The sequence below is a fragment of the Nicotiana tabacum genome, chromosome 10 (assembly GCF_000715075.1).
Source record: "Nicotiana tabacum cultivar K326 chromosome 10, ASM71507v2, whole genome shotgun sequence".
NCBI classification, from domain to species: domain Eukaryota; kingdom Viridiplantae; phylum Streptophyta; class Magnoliopsida; order Solanales; family Solanaceae; genus Nicotiana; species Nicotiana tabacum.
The window spans coordinates 115492096-115515368 of NC_134089.1; the positions used below are offsets into that span (position 1 = coordinate 115492096).

At 38.8% G+C, this 23273-nt stretch overlaps 1 protein-coding gene across 1 annotated transcript; it reads left to right on the forward strand.

The window, feature by feature from the left end:
- The first annotated feature begins 21134 nt into the window (after positions 1 to 21134).
- On the forward strand, positions 21135 to 22174 carry LOC107823067 (protein LIGHT-DEPENDENT SHORT HYPOCOTYLS 10-like). The gene has a single exon (XM_016649663.2). The coding sequence runs from the start codon at positions 21400 to 21402 to the stop codon at positions 21970 to 21972; it is 573 nt and encodes a 190-aa protein (XP_016505149.1). The 5' UTR covers positions 21135 to 21399; the 3' UTR covers positions 21973 to 22174.
- Positions 22175 to 23273: the final 1099 nt, after the last annotated feature.

Sequence of the window (23273 nt, forward strand, 5' to 3'; positions counted from 1 at the left end):
GACCTTGTCTCCTATCGATGTCCCTCAGAGCCTTAACTGCCAACCTTTTTGGATGTACTGAACTGGAGGGGGCTCCTAATTAGTCGTCCTCGACCATAATCTTCGATTGATATCGATTGTGCACATCTGCCCAAGTTACAGCTGGATTCCCGATTAAATTTTTCTTCAACTATCGTGATGCTATTGAACTCCGCTCGTTCAATCCCTGGGCTAAAGCTTGAATAGGGGAAATAATGTGTGAGTGGTGGTAACTCTATGCGTTCCATTTGAAATCGGGATACGAACTCCCTCATTATTTCGTTATCCCTTTGTCTTATCTTGAAAACGTCTGATTTTCTCGTTGTGACCTTTATGGCCCTGGCATGCACCTTTACAAAAGAATCTGCTAACATGATAAAAGAATTGATGGAAGTCGGTGTCAAGTTGTGATACCAAATCATTGCTCCCTTTGATAGAGTTTCCCCTACTTTCTTCAACAAAATAGACTCGATCGCATCGCCTTCTAAATCATTTACCTTTATCCCACATGTGTATGTAGTGATATGTTCATTAGGATCGGTGGGCCCGTTGTACTTCGGTGTATCTGGCATACGGAACTTCTTTTGAATGGGCATCGGAGCCACACTCTGAGGAAAAGGCTTCTGCACGAACTTTTGTGAATCCAAACCATTTAAGATCGAGGATGCCCCCAGTATCTGATCAACTCGGGAGTTGTATGTGTGAGCACGTGATTTTTGTCTCACAGGAAACTACTCCAAAAGAAATCAAAAAATAAAATAGTTTTTCTTTGTACGCAATTTGGAGAATTATCGTGGCATTTTGTTAATTATTTGTGTTGTCTGTGCATGTTCATCTTTGTTTTAATTAAAGAAAAATACAAAAATAGGTTGCATTGACATTTAGTATTTAATTCTGTAATTAGGAGTAGTTAAATGTGTTCTACAAAAATGAAAAAATTCACATAAATAATGTACTTCGCGTTTTAATATTTAATGTCAAAATCGTATGATTTTCTTTTATTCAATTTTATAAGATATTTGTTTTTAAGAGTTAATTAGTATTTTAAATTAATTTTGGCTTTACAATTTAAATTAGGATTTTTTAGGTTTTTAGTTTTGAAGATTAGTTTAAAAAGAAAAGAGAATAAAAATGAAAATAGAAGAGAAATCGGAACTGGGCCATTTTTTTGGACCCAAAATCAGGCCCAAAACACCCCATTTACCTGGTCCAATATGCCTGATCTCTCAGATGACTCAAACGACGCCGTTTAGGCGTCTCAAATCTGAACCGTTGATCAAACAGATCAAACGGTCCAATTCAGCCCCAACATTGGTTCGAACGATACCGTTTCAGGTGATTAAATCTGAACCATCCGTTCCTTTTGATCTAACGGTCCTAGGTTTCCCCCATGACCCGGTCCATTTCACCCCGGGTCAACCCAGTCTCGTAGCATGACCACACGATGTCGTTTTCTATTAGTAAAATGATCCAGACCGTTGATCATGATTGATCCAACGGCCAAGATCAAACGCCCCCTCCCGTATATAACCCTAATCCCTTACCCCACGCCCCCAAACCAAACCCCCTCACCCCATCGTCTCTCTCTCAAGCTAAGAGACGAACCAGACCAAACCCTAGCCGCCATTGTTACACCTTCGCCTGAAACCCGGCAGCAACAACGCCGTCGGTCACCGAATTAACACCCCTAAGCCATCTAACCACCCTCGTTACGAATCTGTTAACCGTTTACCTCGAATCAACCTCTAGCTTTTTGAATCTTCAATCGAAGATTCGAGCAAAAACTAAACCTACCCCAACCAGTCCCAAACTCACACCACGGCACCCCCTGACCTCCCTCGTGCCCAAAATACCTTTGGCCTGGTTCGAATCTTGCTAGAACCATCCAAACCCCAAATGGAACCAAGACCCCTATAAAGACCAAATCTGGGTTTTGTCCGAAATTAAAGGAATTTGGGCGTCTAATCGACCTTAGTCGAAGTGTTCTCTGTTGAGAACAATCGATTAAGGTCCGTTCGACCTCAAAAAGTTCGAGTCAAGAGTTCGACCTGGGTTCGTCTAGTTTATGTTTTGTTAAGGTATTTTTTTCTCCTTTCTTTCTTGTTCTATTTTTGTTACGGTTAATTGTGTTTAGTTTAGTTATATTCCAGTTTTTGTTCATTGCTTCTTCTTCTTCTCCAATCAGACCTTTTTATTTGGTCGAGTCTGCTTCTGTTCATGGTCGAATATATGTTATTAGCCATGTAATTTGTTAGTTTATAAGTCCCTGTTTTTGTCAATACCACTCGAATCACTTGTTGGTCTGTTTATTCTGATTGTTTGTTGTTAACTACTAAATGTTATAGCCTGTGTAATCAATTGAATAAGCATCGTCGATTAGTCTTTTAGGCTTGAATGTTATGTTAACATGATAATAGTTCAACCTTTGGTTCGTATGTTTACCATCCTGCATCTTGTATATACTTGAATTAGAGTTGTGTTTGCTCATTCCCTGTATTTGGTTTGACCTCCTGTTCTTTATAGTTGTTCGCATGAAACTCCTTCCTTGATTCATACTGCTTCAATTTTGGCTTGTATTATTGAATCCCTGCTCAATCACTGGGTCTGAGTTGATCAGGATTGGTTCCCAATATGATCAACTCATTCCCTTTGATTGATGCCATGTTTGAAATGATCTGGTCTTCTGCTTTGAATCACTATGTGAATTTGATAGTGAGAATTGGTTTATAGCTGTAGTAATTTAGTGATCAATTATAAATTAGTTGTTAGGGTTACAACTTATAGAGTTTTAATAACAGATCAATAAAGCTTAGGGCAGGGCAGTAATACACAGGGGTTAAGGGGGTAATTTTGGGATTTAACAGGTCTGTAAGTGGACTAACCTAAGGGTCTGTTCAATGGATAATAGATACCATTAGTTTAATATCAATGGGGAACATAACATAATAGTATGGGAGTTAATAGGAATACTATAATAACCCATAGTTTTGATTGAAATAATAGGGAACAAGGCATGCAAGTGTGGGGAACAAAATAACTTCAAACAAGAAGACGTTAAGTAATGAGATTCAAAGGGGGATGGGCAGTTAGAATCTGATAGTTTCAAGGCAGAGATAACATGCCTGTTTTTGGGTTATAAATAGAGTCATTTAAGACAGATTTAACAGGTTGGTTATTTTGGAGAAGAGAAATCAGTTTTCTTTCAATTTTTTTCCAGAGAGTCTAGGATGGATTTTTAACATTTAAGAGTTCAGTAATTTGAGAGCAAAAAAACAGGCTGGTTTTTAATCCTAAAAGGTTCAGTGTTTGAGAGCTAAGAAACTGAAAAGTGAGGTCTTTTCTTTTACTGCTGAATATCAGAACTAGTACTGTTACTGTTTCATTGGTGTTGCTGGTTGGTATTTCTGGGGTTTCAATTGGTTTTTCCTGAGTTTGCTATTGGTTATTTGCTACTATTTCATTGGGTGTTGCTGGAATTCTGCTATTTTTTTAAATCTGTTACTGGGTTGTTCTGCTACTGTGTTGCTGGTTATTACTGTTGCTGTTTGCTACTGCTCTGCTGATCCCCCTCTTCTTCTTCTATTATCTATTACCAGGTACACTTTCGAATCACACTGTGATGTAGCTGTGAGATGTAAAAGTGAAAAGAAAATGCTCGAGTAGTGGAGTACTTAGTGCATCTGTAATCTAGTAGATAAATGATAAGTTGTATAGTCTATCTTTATAACTCAATGAAGAATGTGGACTTTGGAGTTTGTATCTGATAAGGACTGTATTGAACCATTAATTTGCCTTTCTTTGTTGAAAATTTAGTAGTTTAATACCAACTTTAGTAGCATAGAATTAAAAAATCAAACCTCCAAGTTAACTGTGCTTTTCCCGAATAGTTAAGCATGCCCATTATTGTCAAACTGTTTAGTTAATTAAGTGGAATAAGATGAAGATAGCATGAGTTTGTTCTATTGAACCTTCCTGTTTAAACTTGTTAGTTTCACTAGCTATGAAGGTTTTAATATTGTCAACAGTAGGTAGATAATGATTGTTGGCAGCCCATTTGCTCAAAAAGTTGAAATATTGGGTTTGGCTTAATCATGTAAAGCAATTGGCAATAGCCTGTGTATGTTAAATCAGACTCGAATCCGCTTCTGTGAGTCGAACGCTGAACTTGGCCCGAATAACGCATGAAATCTGGTCGTAGGAAACATGCTCGATCACAAGACCATCCTTAAAAATCATACAATAGAGTTAAGTAACAATTGGTTGGGACCTTCATTTTGTGTTTAGAGACGAACTTAATAGAAAAAATGTAGTCACTTTAGGATCGTCCTTTTAAAATAAACGAGATGAGCCTCGCCAAATATAACGCACAGATTGCGGGGCCCTCACAAATGTATGTATTAATTACTTAGAACTCGGGATCGGCCGCTTAGCGAACTTCACGGCCTTTTACCCAAAATAACCACGCGTTAGTCTTTTTAGGCGCGTACTTTAAATAACATTACCTTCTTAAACCCGGGTGCACATTTATGTGACCCAAATCCAAATCTCAACGAAGTCGAAATGTGTCGCTAATCACGGGTACATTGATTGTGACGTGGTTTGAGATGCATTTTCACGATGTTGCAAATTCCTTTTAAAATAATAATAATAATAATAATAATAATAATAATAATAATAATAATAATAATAATAATAATAATAAAATCGGTAAAGAGTTAAAACTTGCATATAAGCTCATAATTGTTAAAATCAGATAAATAAGCCGAATGTGACAATTGAGCGACCGTGCTAGAACCGCGTAACTCGGGAATGCCTAACACCTTCTCCCGGGTTAACAGAATTCCTTATCCGGATTTTTGGTTCGCGGACTGTAATACAGAGTCATTCTTTTCCTCGATTCGGGATTAAACTGGTGACTTGGGACACCCTAAATCTCCCAAGTGGCGACTCTGAAATAAATAAACAAATCCCATTTCGATTGTCCTTTAATTGGAAAAACTCCCTCTACGCCCCTGCGGGCGCGGGTAAAAAGGAGGTGTGACAGCTCTGGCGACTCTTCTGGGGATTAGGACCCAGAATCTCTGGTTTCGGGCTCAAGAATTCGAGCTTAGAATAATTTATAGTTGGCTTTACCCAGTATTTGATTTTGTTACATGGTTCGGGCCTAATGTGCTAATTGATCGCTCTTACCGCTTTGATATTCCGTGAACTATATATAATTGTTGCGAAATCCCTCTTCTCTCTGAGTCTTCTAAATCATGAAGAAGTGTGCACTTCGTGTGACTTCTTTTTTGTTAGAGTCATATTCCAAAGTTAGAACGAGGTTCAGACAAGTTGCAAAGCCGGTGAAGCTTCTGTATTCCCGGTACGCTGCCCCCCTTCGGCTCGAGCTGTCCGCTCGGGTAAGCCAGGTCTAGAACAATAAACCCAAGTTTTTTAAACCCAGAATAACTCAGCCTCATGCCGGATCCCTAGTAGGCACGTTTGTTTGCATCATGTGCATTTGACTTTGGGGACTCAACACAGGGGTTGGGTCCGTCTAGGATAAGCAACCTGAAATGGAAAAGACCAACCTGATGCATCTTACTTGCTACTTGTGCATTTGTTTGCTTCGGACTTGCATTAAAGAGAGTACGAGGGTTAAAGAGAGTTAATCGCCTGTTTTGAAAAAAAGCAATGTTCAAATAGTGTCGAAACTCTGCCAAATTTTTGAGAAAATGAAAAAAAAGAAAAAAGAAGAAGAATATATATAGTGTTGTTTGCCAATGAAAAGTGTCTGGTTTTCAAAAGAAGTTTGTTTTCGCGGCCCGAACTACGCCAGTTTGATTCTCACCGGGTGTGAGATACGTAGGCAACCCTCATCGGGTCCAACCTCCCCTTTGCAAAAATAGCCAAAAAATGTCAAAATTTTAATTGTCAACATAAATAAGTCGGGCGATGCCGTTTTGTCAAAAATAGCCGAAAGTCCCCAAAAGGGACGACGGAAGGCCAATTTTGCATAAATAGCCACCTTTGATCATTTTTAAGATTTCGATCGGCTAATCCACACAGCCTTAAAATCCTCGTCTCCGAAGTGCTGAAAGGCCGTATTTGAAAAACCGGGTCCTTCATTTTAGTTTGAAAAAGAAAAAAAACAAAAATAGTAGTCTTGTTTTGAATCAAATAAATTTACCTTTCTCTTAATCACCTTAATAAATGTGCAGGATGAGCACAAAGGCAAGCGAATCTTTCACCGTACTTAACGAGGTCCCCTTCCAGCTCCATATGTGGTGGAATAATCTGGGAAAAGGCAACAAAGAGATAGAGGCTGGAATCCTGGGAGGTCTTGTCGGTGTCTTGTCAAGCCAAAGTTGGATGTCATCGAGGCCTTAATATCATTTTGGGACCCGACCCCCAATGTGTTTCGCTTTGGAGGTTTTGAGCTTACGCCCACGCTGGAGGAAGTCGCGGGTTATGCGGGTCTGAATGGAAATATGAGGGGTCAATATTTGTTGTCACCATGACCAGTATCTCCGCACAAATTTTTGGATTTGCTAAACATCAGCCGGAGTGTTCAGAATGATGATTTGTCGGGAGGATGTTGCACTCTTCAGTTCCTGTATCAGCGCTATGGTAATCCTCGGGGTTTCGAAGAACCAAATCTGGGACTGACCCATGCTGGAAACAGAAGCAAGTGGGAAGCAAGACGAACCTTGGCGTTCATAATGACATTCTTGGGAATCATGATTTGTCCAAGAGAAGATAAGAAAATAGAAGCAGGTTTTGTGGGGATGGCTGATGTTGCGATTAAAAGGGCAGATAGCACTATAGTCCCCCTGATTTTGTCAGAAATTTACCGAGCATTGACTGGGTGCAGGGAGGGAGGAAATTTTTTCCAAGGTTGCAATCTATTACTTCAGTTGTGGATGCAAGAAAATCTGTGCCACCGCGCGGGGTACATGAACTATAGGCTGACTGGGTTAAGCTGTATCGAAGAATTTGAAAAGCGGGTAAGGGGTATTGCATTTCCTGAAGGTACCGAAGCTTGGCTCATACGACTGAGGTCATTGACTGCTGATCAAATTGAATGGGCATTTGGGTGGTTGCCCGTTACCGAGGTGCTATATATGTCAGCGGGAGAGTGTCATATTCTCTTAATGGGTGTTCGAAGTATCCAACCGTATGCTCCCCATCGGGTACTACGCCAACTGGGAAGGTTTCAAGTCGTCCCCAAAGATGAAGACTTGAGCAAGCACGTCATCGAGTTGAGTCCGAGAGCCGCATTCCCGGAAGATAAAATTCGCAAATTATGGAACGAATGTCGGTTCCTCGAGCCTAAGACTATGGTCTGAGATCTGGCTAAAGGTAAGGTGGACCCAAAGTATAATGCGTGGTTTGGGAAAAAGGTTCCAAATTCTCCAAAGGCCCGCCAAAAGAGCCCATGTCCAACAGTTTACTAATGATTCACAAGAGCAATGGGGTTGGTTAGCAAAAGAAGAGAGTCACAGGGCAGAAATAGGCAAGCTGAAGCAACAGATTAGAGACCTGGAATTTGAAAATAGTCTGCAAGTTGATGCCGATCAGGGAGAAAAGAACAAATTGGCCCAAGAAAATGAGGCGCTGAAAGTCCAAATCCGACAAATGAGGATAGATGCTGACAACCGACAAAGAAGTCGATCTGATGAGCGGTTAATAAAAGGGTTAAAAAAGAAATCAGTGAGTGTCGAAATGATTTGAAGAGATCTGAGGGTACCATAGCACAACTCTTAGCACAATGGGCAAAAAGAACAAAAGAGCGTGCACAGTACTTACAACAAGCAAGGAAGGATCATGAAAAGACCATTGCCAGTCTAAAAAGGAAGGTGACCACCCTAGAGAGCAAGGCGGCTAAACAAGCCAAGGCTTTTGAAACCGAAAGTGAACACTGCTATGATCCAATGGCCTTGATGGATGAGGAAATACAGCAGTTACAGAAACAACGTTGTAAGATTCTCGAGTTTTGAAGGCTAAAGGGGATCAGATAGAGCGCCTACTCCAAGAGAAAGACCAAACCAGGGACAAAATTTTGACTATTGCTCATGCTATTACCAGAAAATGTCGGGTGTGTGAAAACATGACCCACACTACTTTCTTCTCAGTAGTGATGATATTTGTGAAGCAAATCATATGTGAATTGGAACAGCTGGAAAGAGGTCTTACACCTAAGCCCGCGGCGAGGCCGAATGACGCCCCGCAGGCACCCAAATTAAAAACTTTAATGTATTCGTAGAGTCTGTTGTCTGTTAGAGTCCGTTTTTCCTTTTGCATCAAGGTCTGTCAGGAGTTCTTAAGTTTGTACTTGGTTTGGTATCGATTCTGTTATTTTCTTTCCGAAAACGTCTAGTTTGTAATAGAATGTTTATTACTGAAAATAGAAAATTTCCAAAAAATTATCTCTTTGTTTTTCGCACTTATTTTGTTAGAACTACGCACAGTCTGATTCATGCGGGGACATGATACGTAGGCAATCCACCTAAGATTTGACCACCATCAAAAAGAAAATATATATATATATATATATATAGAAAAGAGAAAAAAGGAGAAAACAAAGATAATAAAGGTAGGCGTTCAAAAGGAGCACAATTATAAGAAGCCGGAATGACGCACGTAACTGAAGCAAATGCATGATAGAAAGGGTTAACTGCCTAGTTGCATTGCATCCTCAATGTGTGTTTTCCTATCTGTTGAAAACCCTAACGCTAACAGGTTGCTCCTATTTTGTTCTCTTTCAATTCAGAAAGGTGGTTGGTTGTGGTTCTAAAGTAACGATTCCCTGCAACACAAAGGCAAAAGACAATGGCAGAGAACAACAGAACTAAGTGGGTTGGTACCGATGCCCGAAAATAGCTGGTTGAACAGGACTACGGGTTGGTAGAAGAGGTAAAAATGTTGAGACGGCATGTGGCAGACATGTATCGGGCATGGATGACTGGGAAAGCACCACCCCCGCCACCGCCTAGCTTCCTGAACTCTTTCCTTACCCAAACACCTAACACAATAACGGATGATCCTCCATACTCTCCATATCTACCCACTTATGACAGCTTTCCCAGCCACCCGAGTAGCTCCATAACTCCCCAACGCTACTTCTCTCCACGGGACTCCCAAAGACATGCTTCACTTTCCAAGTACCCAGCTCCACAAAATGTCTATCTACCCCCACGAGCACACCAGAAACCCCCTGGATCAGGTTTTAGGACAAATCAGGCATTTAGGAACGAGAGGTTGCTGCAACGAGAAAAGGCTCTTACCCCTATCGGAGAATCTTATGCAAGTCTATTTGAAAGGCTAAAGCATGCTGGCCTGATTGAGCCACTCCCCGGATATACTCCAAATCCACATGCAAGAAGATTTGATCCTATGGCACGATGCGCATACCACTCCAATGTCCCAGGGCATAGCATTGAGAATTGTCATTCATTGAAAAGGGAAATAGAAAGAATGATTCACGAAGGAGTGATTGTGATCGACGACAGTAATAAAGAGCATGTGAACCCTCTTAGGATATTGACTAAAGCTGAAGATGTTGAAGCAGATAGTGGTCTTGGCAATATTGATGCGAAGCTCAGTGGCTAAGATGTCGTGCTTGGTAATTGGGAAGACGCTCTATTCCTTAGTCAGCCGGAGTAGAGTTTTTGATGGTTTATTTTGTTGTCATTTATGTTATCCGGGTTATTCTAGGGTTGTGATACGGATATTGTCTTGGGTCAAACTCTCTTATCTTTCCATTTTGTCATAGCGGTTTGCTTAGTTTTGTCCAGGTTTGTTTCAGGTTTGTTCCAAGATTGTACTCTAGTTGCTTTACTTGTCTTGTTGTGCGAACCGTTTCACCGATTGTCTAATGCAAATTCTGGTCAACCTCCAGTCAGCTTCTTTGTTTAGTTCTTTTTTATCCTTTTGTGTTTTCTTTTGTTCAAACGTCGATTCTAGTGACATGACATGCATGCACAGTTTAGGCCTAATCTTAAAAGTTAATTATAAAGCCATTGGGAGATGATCGGGACACTTAAAGGAAATAGAAACAGCTTGAGATCATTTGAAGCCTGAGCCATATGAAACTGGGGCAAGTAAAACATAAAGAAAGCCATAAAAGCAAGTTAGCCATATTGACAAGGGGGTCGTTCATGGTAACGAAAGTGAGAGTGTTGCCCAACATTGCTTTAAAAATGACAAATGAAAAGATATGGTTATCAAGTCTGGCACAATCAGAAGATGTGGCGAATGTTTAATTGTGTTGTTTGTGCTTGGCATGTTTTGAAGATTGGAATGACGAATGCATTTTGTTCTTCTATCTAAACACTTTATCCTTTGTTAACCCTTTGAGCCTTATTGGTTTTCTTTCTTGCCCCTCGTTCAGAATCAGTAGCAAAGATTAGGAAACACAAGCATGGAAGATAAAGAAAAAGAAAAAGAAAAAGGAAAAAAAATAATAGAAACAACAAAACAACAAAAGAGAAATGAGAAATGAGAAAGGAGAAATGAGAAATGAGAAATGAGAAAAGAGAAAGAAAAAAGAAAAAAGAAAAAGAAAAGAAAATAATAAATAAGTGAAAAGGAAAACAAAAAAGGGAATTGGGAACTACGTCTGACCTGATTCCTCAAAGAAGATACGTAGGTGCTTCACGGCTCGGTCATAATGTAACAAAAAATAAAAAATACCCAAGCAGAAACTGGGACAGAAGTGGTGTTTGAGGTAAAGAAATCCGGTTCCGAAGGTTGTAAATTTTGAACCCAAATTGATTCGTTTTGAGCCACTAGTACCCTTTCTTTTTGGCCCTATCCAAAATCCCACATTACGGTCCAAAGAAAGACCTTTTGACCAGTCTTCGAAAGATGCCAAGTCATGCAAATGGAAGTCGAGAATAACACTCTGATCCCCGGCAGAAAAGTAATAAAATGAGAGAGTCTTATCGGTGAAAACCTTCACGAGCACCTTGAGGCGGCTATAAGTTGAGAGAAAAACCAAAATGAGAGAGGCTTGATAGTGAAAATCCTTCGGGCACTACAAGTCGAATAAAGTTTAAAAATCAGATAGGAAAGCACCAGACGAAGATTGTGAAAGGAGATTAACGACGGAGGATAGGCCACGTGGGCATGTCATGGCCAATAGAGTTGGTATCCAAATCTGATAGGTTTTACTTTGTAGTTTTCTTGTTAGGAGTCATCTCTTTCTTTTGTCTTTTACTCCGTTCCTTTTTTTCATCTCCTCTTCTTGAGTCTCTTTGGTTAGAACAAGTGAGAAATGATTTTAAAATTTGCCATCAGCTTTCCAATTACGCAAGACGAGATCTGACTAGTACATCAAAGTGGTATAAGTCAGGAAAGAACAAGCGCAATGAGCTGGTAATAGTCAACGTGCTTTGAGGTTCGCGCAAAATACCCAAGATTGGTCCGTATCAATTCAGGGACAGTGCAACAAAAGGAGGGCCAGAGGGATTGAACCGAGGGTATATTCGATGGTGAGATTGACAAAAGGGTGGACGAGTGTCAAGAAAGATATCCCCAGCAGAAATCGAAGGTTATAAGGCCAAGGCCAGTGAAAAAATCAAGAAAGAACAATGCGGAAAGCGATGGACATAATTTGGAAATTCATAGGAGACTCAAAGGTTGGGGAAATGCCAGTTCACGAACAGTACCATAAAAGAAGATATTGGGTCTGCGCGGAAAAAAAGGTATTTCAGTAACACAGACGATGGAGAAAGTGGTTAATCAATAAACATGCAAGATCTTCAAGTGAAATCAGTTGTCATATGCATGGGGTCAGATAAGGAGACTGGGAAAATGGTTGAGAGGTTTGTAAATAAGGAATCGTCAAGGAGGTCGGAAGGTATCAGCCAAGTTTCAAGATGGTCAGACAATGCATAACATGAAAAAAAAAGAGAAGGAAAACCATCCCCAGCAGGAGTATCACAACCAACGACCACGTTTTAAACTGACCAAATTATTTCTTTGATTTGAAATAGGGACAGGAAATGCTATTGATGACAGAAAGGTATGATATAAGGAAAGTTATCAAACTGGGGCAGAAAAATTTGCGTTCATTTTTGAAAATTTTCCTGAAGTCAGGTACCCACTTGAGGAAGAAGGAAGATAACACAAGTTTTAAGGGAGGTAGTCTTTGAAGGAAGAAGATAACATATTTTGAAAAAAAGTGTTATCCCCAGCAGTTTGCGGAGGAATGAAACACCAGTTTTGAGGGAAGTAGTTTTGAAAAAGGAAAAAAATACAAGTTTTGAGGGAAGCACTTCTGAAGAAAGATAATTCAAGTCAGAAGGAAAATGGTTCAGGAGGCAAGGGGGAACAATGGCAATACGAATGCAGTTCTAAGTTGTTGTTGAAGTCAGGAGCCCGCCTGAAGAGAGGAATGACATTTTATTTTTGAAGTTGTTGTTGAAGTCAGGAGCCCGCCTGAAGAGAGGAATAGCGTTTTATTTTCGAAGTTGTTGTTGAAGTCAGGAGCCTGCCTGAAGAGAGGAATGACGTTTTATTTTCTAAGTTGTTATTGAAGTCAGAAGCCCGCCTGGAGATCGGAATAGCATTATATTTCTAAGTTGTTATTGAAGTCAGGAACCCGCCTGAAGAGAGGAATGGCGTTTTATTTTCGAAGTTGTTGTTGAAGTCAGGAGCTCGCCTGGAGATCGGAATGGCATTTTATTTTCTAAGTTGTTGTTGAAAGTTAGGATCCCGCCTGAAGAGAGGAATGACGTTTATTTTCTAAGTTGTTGTTGAATTCAGGAGCCCACCTGAAGAGAGGAACGGCATTTTATTTTCGAAGTTGTTGTTGAAGTCAGGAGCCCGCCTGAAGAGAGGAATGGCGTTTTATTTTCGAAGTTGTTGTTGAAGTCAGGAGCCCGCCTGAAGAGAGGAATGGCGTTTTATTTTCTAAGTTGTTGTTGAAGTCAGGAGCCCACCTGAAGAGAGGAATGGCATTTTATTTTCGAAGTTGTTGTTGAAGTCAGGAGCCCGCCTGAAGAGAGGAATGGCGTTTTATGTTTAAGTTGTTGTTGAAGTCAGGAGCCTGCCTGAAGAGAAGAATGGCGTTTTATTTTTGAAGTTATTGTTGAATTCAGGAGCCCGCCTGGAAATCGGAATGGCGTTATATTTCTAAGTTGTTCTTGAAGTCAGGAGCCCGCTTGGAGATCGGAATGGCGTTATATTTTCTAAGTTGTTGTTGAAGTCAGAAGCTCGCCTGAAGAGAATAATTGGCTTTTTATTTTCTAAGGTGTTGTTGAAGTCAGGAGCCCACCTGAAGAGAGAAATGACGTTTTATTTTCTAAGTTGTTTTTGAAGTCAGGAGCCCGCCTGAAGAGAGGAATGTCATTTTATTTTAAGTTGTTGTTAAAGTCAGGAGCCCGCCTGTAGAGAGGAATGTGGTTTTATTTTCGAAGTTATTGTTGAAGTCAGGAGCCCGCCTGAAGAGAGGAATGGCGTTTTATTTTCGAAGTTGTTGTTGAACTCAGGAGCCCGCCTAAAGAGAGGAATGGCGTTTTATTTTCTAAGTTGTTGTTGAAGTCAGGAGCCCGCCTGAAGAGAGGAATGACATTTTATTTTCTAAGTTGTTGTTGAAAGTCAGGAGCCCGCCTGAAGAGAGGAATGTCGTTTTATTTTCTAAGTTGTTGTTGAAGTCAGGAGCCCGCCTGAAGAGAGGAATGGCAATTTATTTTTAAGTTGTTGCTAAATTCAGGAGCCCGCCTGAAGAGAGGAATGACGTTTTATTTTCAAGTCCTGAAGTTGGGAGCCCGCCCATATAACAGAAGAATACATTTCAGTCTTTACATTTCAAGTTTTGAAGTTGGGAGCCCGCCCGTATAACAGAGGAATACATTGAAGTTTGAAGTCAGTAAAGCGGAGGGTTATAACAAAGATCCCCAGCATAAATTAAAGTTCAGAAGTCGGAAGGAAGACAACACTAGTCAGAAGAAGGCAGTTCAAGCTTCGAAGGAAAAATAATTCGAAGCTCATAAGAAGGAAATAAGCAGTTCAAATTCGGCAATCAAGAGAGAATACAAGTCAAGTCAGAAGTAAAGAAACATCAGAGGAAACACAAGGCAACAAGACAGCAAGGCAACAGGGCAACAATAGTCACATGACCAAGTTTGAGAATAAATCTTTGTAATTCATAGACCATAGCTTAGTATAACTTCTTTATTTTTTAGCATGGTGTAATAAGGAAGTCAGTAAGTAGCGCCAGCAGCAGCAACAACAGTACCAGTAAATCCACAGCTCTATGGCAGTCCCAGCTACCAAAACTTCCTGAACTACATTGACCTGATTTCCTTTTTAGCCAGGGATATGTAGGAAACCTTCGAAGCAGATGTTCGGTCAAATCTTTCAAAAATGCTTCACACGGAGTAGCCGAACGGGCAAAAATCGCTCATACCCGCTCACTTTATCTTTGCACGAAAACTCTTCGTGTTTTCGGACAAAGAGGGGCAGCTGTGAGCACGTGATTTTTGCCTCACAGGAAACTACTCCAAAAGAAATCAAAAAATAAAATAGTTTTTCTTTGTACGCAATTTGGAGAATTTTCGTGGCATTTTGTTAATTATTTGTGTTGTCTGTGCATGTTCATCTTTGTTTTAATTAAAGAAAAATACAAAAATAGGTTGCATTGACATTTAGGATTTAATTCTGCAATTAGGAGTAGTTAAGTGTGTTCTACAAAAATGAAAAAATTCACATAAATAATGTACTTCGCGTTTTAATATTTAATGTCAAAATCGTGTGATTTTCTTTTATTCAATTTTATGAGATATTTGTTTTTAAGAGTTAATTATCATTTTAAATTAATTTTGGCTTTACAATTTAAATTAGGATTTTTTAGGTTTTTAGTTTTGAAGATTAGTTTAAAAAGAAAAGAGAATAAAAATGAAAATAGAAGAGAAATCGGAACTGGGCCATTTTTTTGGACCCAAAATCAGGCCCAAAACACCCCATTTACCCGGTCCAATATGCCTGATCTCTCAGATGACTCAAACGACGCCATTTAGGCGTCTCAAATCTGAACCGTTGATCAAACAGATCAAACGGTCCAATTCAGCCCCAGCATTGGTTCGAACGACACCGTTTTAGGTGATTAAATCTGAACCATCCATTCCTTTTGATCTAACGGTCCCAGGCTTCCCCCATAACCCGGTCCATTTCACCCCAGGTCGACCTAGTCTCGTAGCATGACCAAACGATGTCGTTTCCTATTAGTAAAATGATCCAGATCGTTGATCGTGATTGATCCAACGACCAAGATCAAACACCCCCTCCCGTATATAACCCTAATCCTTACCCCACGCCCCCAAACCAAACCCCCCTCACCCCATCGTCTCTCTCTCAAGCTCAGAGATGAACCAGACCAAACCCTAGCCGCCATTGTTACACCTTTGCCTGAAACCCGGCGGCAACAACGCCGTCGGTCACCGAATTAGCACCCCTAAGCCATCTGACCACCCTCATTACGAATCCGTTAACTGTTTGCCTCGAATCAACCTCTAGCTTCTCGAATCTTCAATCGACATTCGAGCAAAACCTAAACCTACCCCAACCAGTCCCAAACTCACACCACGGCACCCCCTGACCTCCCTCGTGCCCAAAATACCTTTGGCCTGGTTCGAATCTTGCTAGAACCATTCGAACCCCAAATGGAACCAAGACCCCTATAAAGACCAAACCTGGGTTTTGTCTGAAATTAAAGGAATTTGGGCGACCTTAGTCGAAGTGTTCTCCGTTGAGAACACTCGATTAAGGTCTGTTCGACCTCAAAAAGTTCGAGTCAAGAGTTCGACCTGGGTTCGTCTAGTTTCTGTTTTGTTAAGGTATTTTTTTCTCCTTTCTTTCTTGTTCTATTTTTGTTACGGTTAATTGTGTTTAGTTTAGTTATAATCCAGTTTTTGTTCATTGCTTCTTCTTCTTCTCCAATCAGACCTTTTTATTTGGTCGAGTCTGCTTCTGTTCATGGTCGAATATATGTTATTAGCCATTTAATTTGTTAGTTTATAAGTCCCTGTTTTTGTCAATACCACTCGAATCACTTGTTGGTCTGTTTATTCTGATTGTTTGTTGTTAACTACTAAATGTTATAGCCTGTGTAATCAATTGAATAAGCATCGTCGATTAGTCTTTTAGGCTTGAATGTTATGTTAACATGATAATAGTTCAACCTTTGGTTCGTATGTTTACCATCCTGCATCTTGTATATACTTGAATTAGAGTTGTGTTTGCTCATTCCCTGTATTTGGTTTGACCTCCTGTTCTTTATAGTTGTTCGCATGAACCTCCTTCCTTGATTCATACTGCTTCAATTTTGGCTTGTATTATTGAATCCCTGCTCAATCACTGGGTCTGAGTTGATCAGGATTGGTTCCCAATATGATCAACTCATTCCCTTTGATTGATGCCATGTTTGAAATGATCTGGTCTTCTGCTTTGAATCACTGTGTGAATTTGATAGTGGGAATTGGTTTATAGCTGTAGTAATTTAGTGATCAATTAGAAATTAGTTGTTAGGGTTACAACTTATAGAGTTTTAATAACAGATCAATGAAGCTTAGGGCAGGGCAGTAATACACAGGGGTTAAGGGGGTAATTTTGGGATTTAACAGGTCTGCAAGTGGACTAACTTAAGGGTCTGTTCAGTGGATAATAGATACCATTAGTTTAATATCAATGGGGAACATAACATAGTAGTATGGGAGTTAATAGGAATACTATAATAACCCATAGTTTTGATTGAAACAATAGGGAACAATGCATGCAAGTGTGGGGAACAAAATAACTTCAAACAAGAAGACATTAAGTAATGGGATTCAAAGGGGGATGGGCAGTTAGAATCTGATAGTTTCAAGGCAGAGATAGCAGGCCTATTTTTGGGTTATAAATATAGTCATTTAAGACAGATTTAACAGGTTGGTTTTTTTAGAGAAGAGAAATCAGTTTTCTTTCAGTTTTTTTCAGAGAGTCTAGGCTGGATTTTTAACATTTAAGAGTTCAGTAATTTGAGAGCAAAAAAAAACAGGCTGGTTTTTAATCCTAAAAGGTTCAATGTTTGAGAGCTAAGAAACTGAAAAGTGAGGTCTTTTCTTTTACTGCTGAATATCAGAACTAGTACTGTTACTGTTTCATTGGTGTTGTTGGTTGGTATTTCTGGGGTTTCAATTGGTTTTTCCTGAGTTTGCTATTGGTTATTTGCTACTGTTTCATTGGGTGTTGCTGGAATTCTGCTATTTTTTTTTAAATCTGTTACTGGGTTGTTCTGCTACTGTGTTGCTGGTTATTGCTGTTGTTGTTTGCTACTGCTCTGCTGATCCTCCTCTTCTTCTTCTATTGTCTATTACCAGGTACACTTTCGAATCACACTATGATGTAGTTGTGAGATGTAAAAGTGAAAAGAAAATGCTCGAGTAGTGGAGTACTTAGTGCATCTGTAATCAAGAAGATAAATGATAAGTTGTATAGTCTATCTTTATAACTCAATGAAGAATGTGGACTGTGGAGTTTGTATCTGATAAGGACTGTATTGGACCATTAATTTGCCTTTCTTTGTTGAAAATTTAGTAGTTTAATACCAACTTTAGTAGCATAGAATTAAAAAATCAAACCTCCAAGTTAACTGTGCTTTTCCCGAATAGTTAAGCATGCCCATTATTTTCAAATTGTTTAGTTAAATAAGTGGAATAAGATGAAGATAGCATGAGTTTGTTCTATTGAACCTGCCTGTTTAAACTTGTTAGTTTCACTAGCTATGAAGGTTTTAATATCGTCAACAGTAGGTAGATAATGATTGTTGGCAGCCCATTTGCTCAAAAAGTTGAAATATTGGGTTTGGCTTCATCATGTAAAGCAATTGGCAATAGCCTGTGTATGTTAAATCAGACTCGAATACGCTTCTGTGAGTCGAACGCTGAACTTGGCCCGAATAACGCATGAAATCTGGTCGTAGGAAACAGGCTCGATCACAAGACCATCCTTAAAAATCATACAATAGAGTTAAGTAACAATTGGTTGGGACCTTCATTTTGTGTTTAGAGACGAACTTAATAGAAAAAATGTAGTCACTTTAAGATCGTCCTTTTAAAATAAACGAGATGAGCCTCACCAAATAAAACGCACAGATTGCGGGGCCCTCACAAATGTATGTATTAATTACTTAGAACTCGGGATCGGCCGCTTAGCGAACTTCACGGCCTTTTACCCAAAATAACCACGCGTTAGTCTCTTTAGGCGCGTACTTTAAATAACATTACCTTCTTAAACCCGGGTGCACATTTATGTGACCCAAATCCAAATCTCAACGAAGTCGAAATGTGTCGCTAATCACGGGTACATTGATTGTGACGTGGTTCGAGATGCATTTCCACGACGTTGCAAATTCTTTTTAAAATAATAATAATAATAAAATTGGTAAAGAGTTAAAACTTGCATATAAGCTCATAATTGTTAAAATCAGATAAATAAGCCGAATGTGACAGTTGAGCGACCGTGGTAGAACCACGGAACTCGGGAATGCCTAACACCTTCTCCCGGGTTAACAGAATTCCTTATCCGGATTTTTGGTTCGCGGACTGTAATACAGAGTCATTCTTTTCCTCAATTCGGGATTAAACTGGTGACTTGGGACACCCTAAATCTCCCAAGTGGCGACTCTGAAATAAATAAATAAAGCCCATTTTGATTGTCCTTTAATTGGAAAAACTCCCTCTGCGCCCCTGCGGGCGCGGGTAAAAAGGAGGCGTGACAGTATGTTTTCACTTTTTTATCATTATCTTTAATTTTCTTTTCTCCCGACTCGATTCTATTAGTGAGCTCCTCGAGCATTTTCATAATTGTAGGATCAGTCCCTGATCTGTTACCGCTCGTCCTTTCCAGCACTGGCTCGGTACGGCGAGTGATTTCCGGCTCAACCACACTCGGAGTTCTATGTTAACTCTGAAGCTGAGCAATAGCGGCATGTTGAGCCTGTAGTATCTCGAATATTACCTGGAGACTAACACCCTCGTCTCCTACACCTTGTGTTCCTTAGCCACCAGATCAGCCTTCCCTGCGCACACTTCCTCTGGGGTCTGCGCCTAAGTCCGCGTTCAAAGAAATGTCCGAACTGACATGGACTGGATCGACAATCGGCACTTCCCCAGGGTTAATCGGTGGTACACTGGCTCCTGGAGCAATTACATTATCATTTTCTCCATGAAATCCAAGACTATAATTGCCATGTACGGGTGTGTTTTGTGAGTTTGACATATTTTAACCTGAGAACAAAAATTCTTGAGGGGAACAAGTATGAAAATAACGTGTGTTATCAGAATCAGTACTGAAATAATCACTATTATTCTTAGCCTACGGTGGGCGCCAAACTATTTACCCTAAAATCCGAGTAACAATTAAATTTATATTGTGGTTTTAAAGATATGTAATTTAGTCCTATACCAATTGATAAGGAAGGAATTAAATATGTAAATTGAAGAATAAAGTAAGCCAAACAAGTGTGCAAACCAAGTTTTGACCTCGAGCTATGACAGTCTCAAGGTGGGTTAGTAAGAACAGTAAATTATAAGGCAACTCTGATGAATAGTAAGCAAGAAAGTGAAGAATGTATATTCCCTTGTCAATGAATGATGTGTTACAAATAAATGGGCTCCCCTTTATATAGTAGGGGGTTCCTAAATAAAATACACTTCTAATTATAGTAGGGAATATTATTGGATAGCTGTCTAACCGCAAAGTACAAATTCGTTCCGGAATTTACACCGGGATCTTCGGGCCGTTGCGGAATCTCACTCTTTCTGTTGCTAAACCATAACGGTAATATCTCGAGGTTGGTCATACTAGGCCTTGATTTTCATCGACCACTTCGGTCTTCAAGTTCTATACTCTGCCATCGGGCTCGAGCCAGGTCCGTTTTGAGCTTTTTCTCGAAGCAACTTTCCGAGCTTACGAAATCGGGCATACTTGATTTTGATCATATACAGTAATATTATTCTAATATTTTTTGTCGGAAACAAGTCGTATGTATTCTTATAGATTAAACAAATAAAACAATTTGCATTTGCTTGCGAGGAATAAAAAAACATTTTATGTGATTGTGTCTTTTAGAATGAATTTAAGAATATATAGTTTTACAAAATTATTTTTTTAGATAAACTCTTAAATCTTCAAGGGTTATATATTCTTGTTAAAACTAAAAGAGAAGTATGCTTACTTGTGAAATTAAAGTAATAAAATTATTAAACTAGAATGAATATTAAGTTGAATATATTGATTGAGATGATTAAAATCTTCCTTTATTGAGTAATTAGCTAATTAAATGGAATCGTCATTTTTAAAAACTAATACTCTTTATTTAGCTTCTATTTTATAGCTCACATATAAATTTCAATAAAAAATATATGTAATTTTCTTAAAATTTTATATTCATTGAGACAAAATACACACACAATACGTGTATCCTAAATCTAGTTAACTAAAACATATTTAGTCGGCACTATCAAATTCACCAGTCTTCATACTACTAATATGATCTAGAATCGAGTATTTTAGTCTACATAAATAATACGTACTTATTTATGATCTAAAGTTGGACTTGGAGGGCAGACAAGTAATTTCTTCATCACCTAAAGCAATAGAATACGTGTTTATGATCTAAAGTTATAAGAAAAATACAAGTAATTTCTTCGCCCACTAAAGCAATGATAGAAACTCTATTTTATCATTAGGAGGAGTGGTGGAATGAATAAGGCCCTATCATTAATTAGAAGTCTTTCGAGCGGATTCTGAAAACCAAATTGTAAAAAAAAAAAAAAAAAGTCTATTCTTCTTTTTATAGGATTCTAGAATTACTCTTTTCACTTCTTGACTAATACGTACAAAGTTGAATTAACTGTGTTCACACTAGCTACTGCTCTTAGTCGCTGAGGGTCAAATTAAAGTGCTAGTTTTGCTAATATTCTTGATAATGAGTGCTGGTATGATGCTAAACAAATAAAAATAAGTAAATTATCATTAAAAGCCACACTTAATGCTAATAGTAGTACAATTAAAGGAAGAAAATAATGTTGGGGTGATATCATGGAAGAAAAAGAGGAGCTAAAGCACTTGTGGGACCCATGCCATGTCTTCTCAGCTGCCACATAATTGTTTGTTTTCCATCTTTCTCCACTGCAATAGTAATTTTGCGTTCTCTTAGGCTCTTAGCTAAAGCAATTCATTAAAACCCAAGTCCCAAATCAAATATCTCCCTCTGAAATTATGCACCCAATTTATATTGATTTTCTTTTATAAATTACTCCTAATTACCTTAGGCTAAGGAACGCAGTTCTATTGCACGACAAAAACCAAGATCGCCATACGAGAAACTCCAGATAGCAGAACTTTCAAGCTATGATGTCAAGTGAGCAAAGATTAAGGGAAGTAGGAGAAGGATCATCATCAACTAGTATAATGCTAGAGCCATCTGACGACCATCATCAGCTACCATCACCACCACAACTGAGCCGTTATGAGTCTCAGAAACGCCGTGATTGGACTACTTTTGGACAGTACTTGAAGAACCATAAACCCCCAGTTCCTTTATCCAATTGCAACTACAACCATGTGTTAGATTTTCTCCGGTACTTGGATCAATTCGGAAAAACTAAGGTACATTTACATGGTTGTGTCTTTTTTGGAGAATCCGAGCAAGGAGGTCCATGTACTTGTCCACTTAGGCAAGCATGGGGAAGTTTAGATGCACTAATTGGAAGGCTTAGAGCTGCTTATGAGGAAAATGGTGGATTGCAAGAGACAAATCCATTTGCAAATAGTGCTATACGAATTTATCTTCGTGAGGTAAGAGATTCTCAAGCTAAAGCAAGGGGAATTCCTTATAAGAAGAAAAAGAAGAGGAAAATCCAAATTAATTCTAGTAACAACAACGAGACACCTGCAAGAACCTTTCAGTTGCATTCTTCTTGATCGCTTTGGCCTAATTCTCAACAGGAAAATAAAAAATGGTAAAATTTCTTTCTTTGATAATAAGAGGATTGCTTTGATTTGCTTTTGCAGATATGGTCAGACTTTCAATCTGAGGATTAATTATCTTCATATAGTATGAAGTAATTAAGGATGTATAATATATATACGTTCTACATAAAACATTCTGATTAAGTTGTTTCTCTACGCTTTCTTGGATATATCATTGAATTAGCTTCGGGATGTGAGTGGGAGCCCTAAATTAGAGTTTTAAAAACCCTAAAAGTTTGTACAGCTTCTACTAGTTATTCTGGATTAAATTAAACTTTGATCTTCTATACTTGAATTTAGGAACAATAGCAACTATAGTTACTCAGAACACAGACACCTTTCTGTATCAAAATCTCTTTTTCTCGCTCTCTCTATAGAAACTTAATACTCACGTCCACACTCCACACATAGTGTAATATAAATTTTTTATTCTTTTTAAGGGGTCTTCAATCTTATTTTTTTATGTTTAATTTCAACATCGTGTTTGCTTTTTTTTTTTTTTTTTCTTTTCAATATTGCGATTTTAGGGATTCTGCACGATCTTATGATTGAAACTGGGGTTGCCTATTTGGAATCCATGTATAATTAAGTCAGAAAACTAGTAGACTTCTGTGTATAACATATATATTATGGAGTATGCATGTATCTTTCGGTATATATATATATATATAGAGAGAGAGAGAGAGAGAGATTTAATAGATATTTCTTTGGAGATGTTCACACTTCACAATAAGAATGAGCAACTTGACGAGCGCATGCTCGCTAGTCAAAGATAGTATGGTAAAATTATCGCTTTCAGGGATTGGAGTTAAACAATGTTCAAATAACTTATGGAAACAATGTTCAAATAACTTATGGTTTTCTGCTATTCAGGATGATCAACACTTAATTTGAGGTAATTACTAACTACAATTAACTACTAAATTAAGATTACGACTAATTGAAAATGATCACAAAGGGTGAGAGTTGAACCAAATGGGATGTAAGCAATATGAGAAATAAGGGTCGCGACAGGGTAGGTGTAAGCTACCTATTCGGGATCCAACTATGGTTCAATTCACTCTAATGCTCTAATGATTTTTACAAATTCACTCGATGATTAGTTCAAACGTGTAGCCAAAACTCCTCTCTCGATTAAATCTTAACTCTACGAGGTGAACTAATATAAGCACTGTAAAAATATGCAAGCATGCGTTAATGGATTAGTCTTCAGGAGAACGTCTCTCGAATATTCTCCTAACTTGTTTAATCAA

Bases quoted from the DNA above. Each gene is read 5' to 3' on its own strand.
- LOC107823067 (XM_016649663.2), top strand. From the start codon at position 21,400: ATGATGTCAAGTGAGCAAAGATTAAGGGAAGTAGGAGAAGGATCATCA.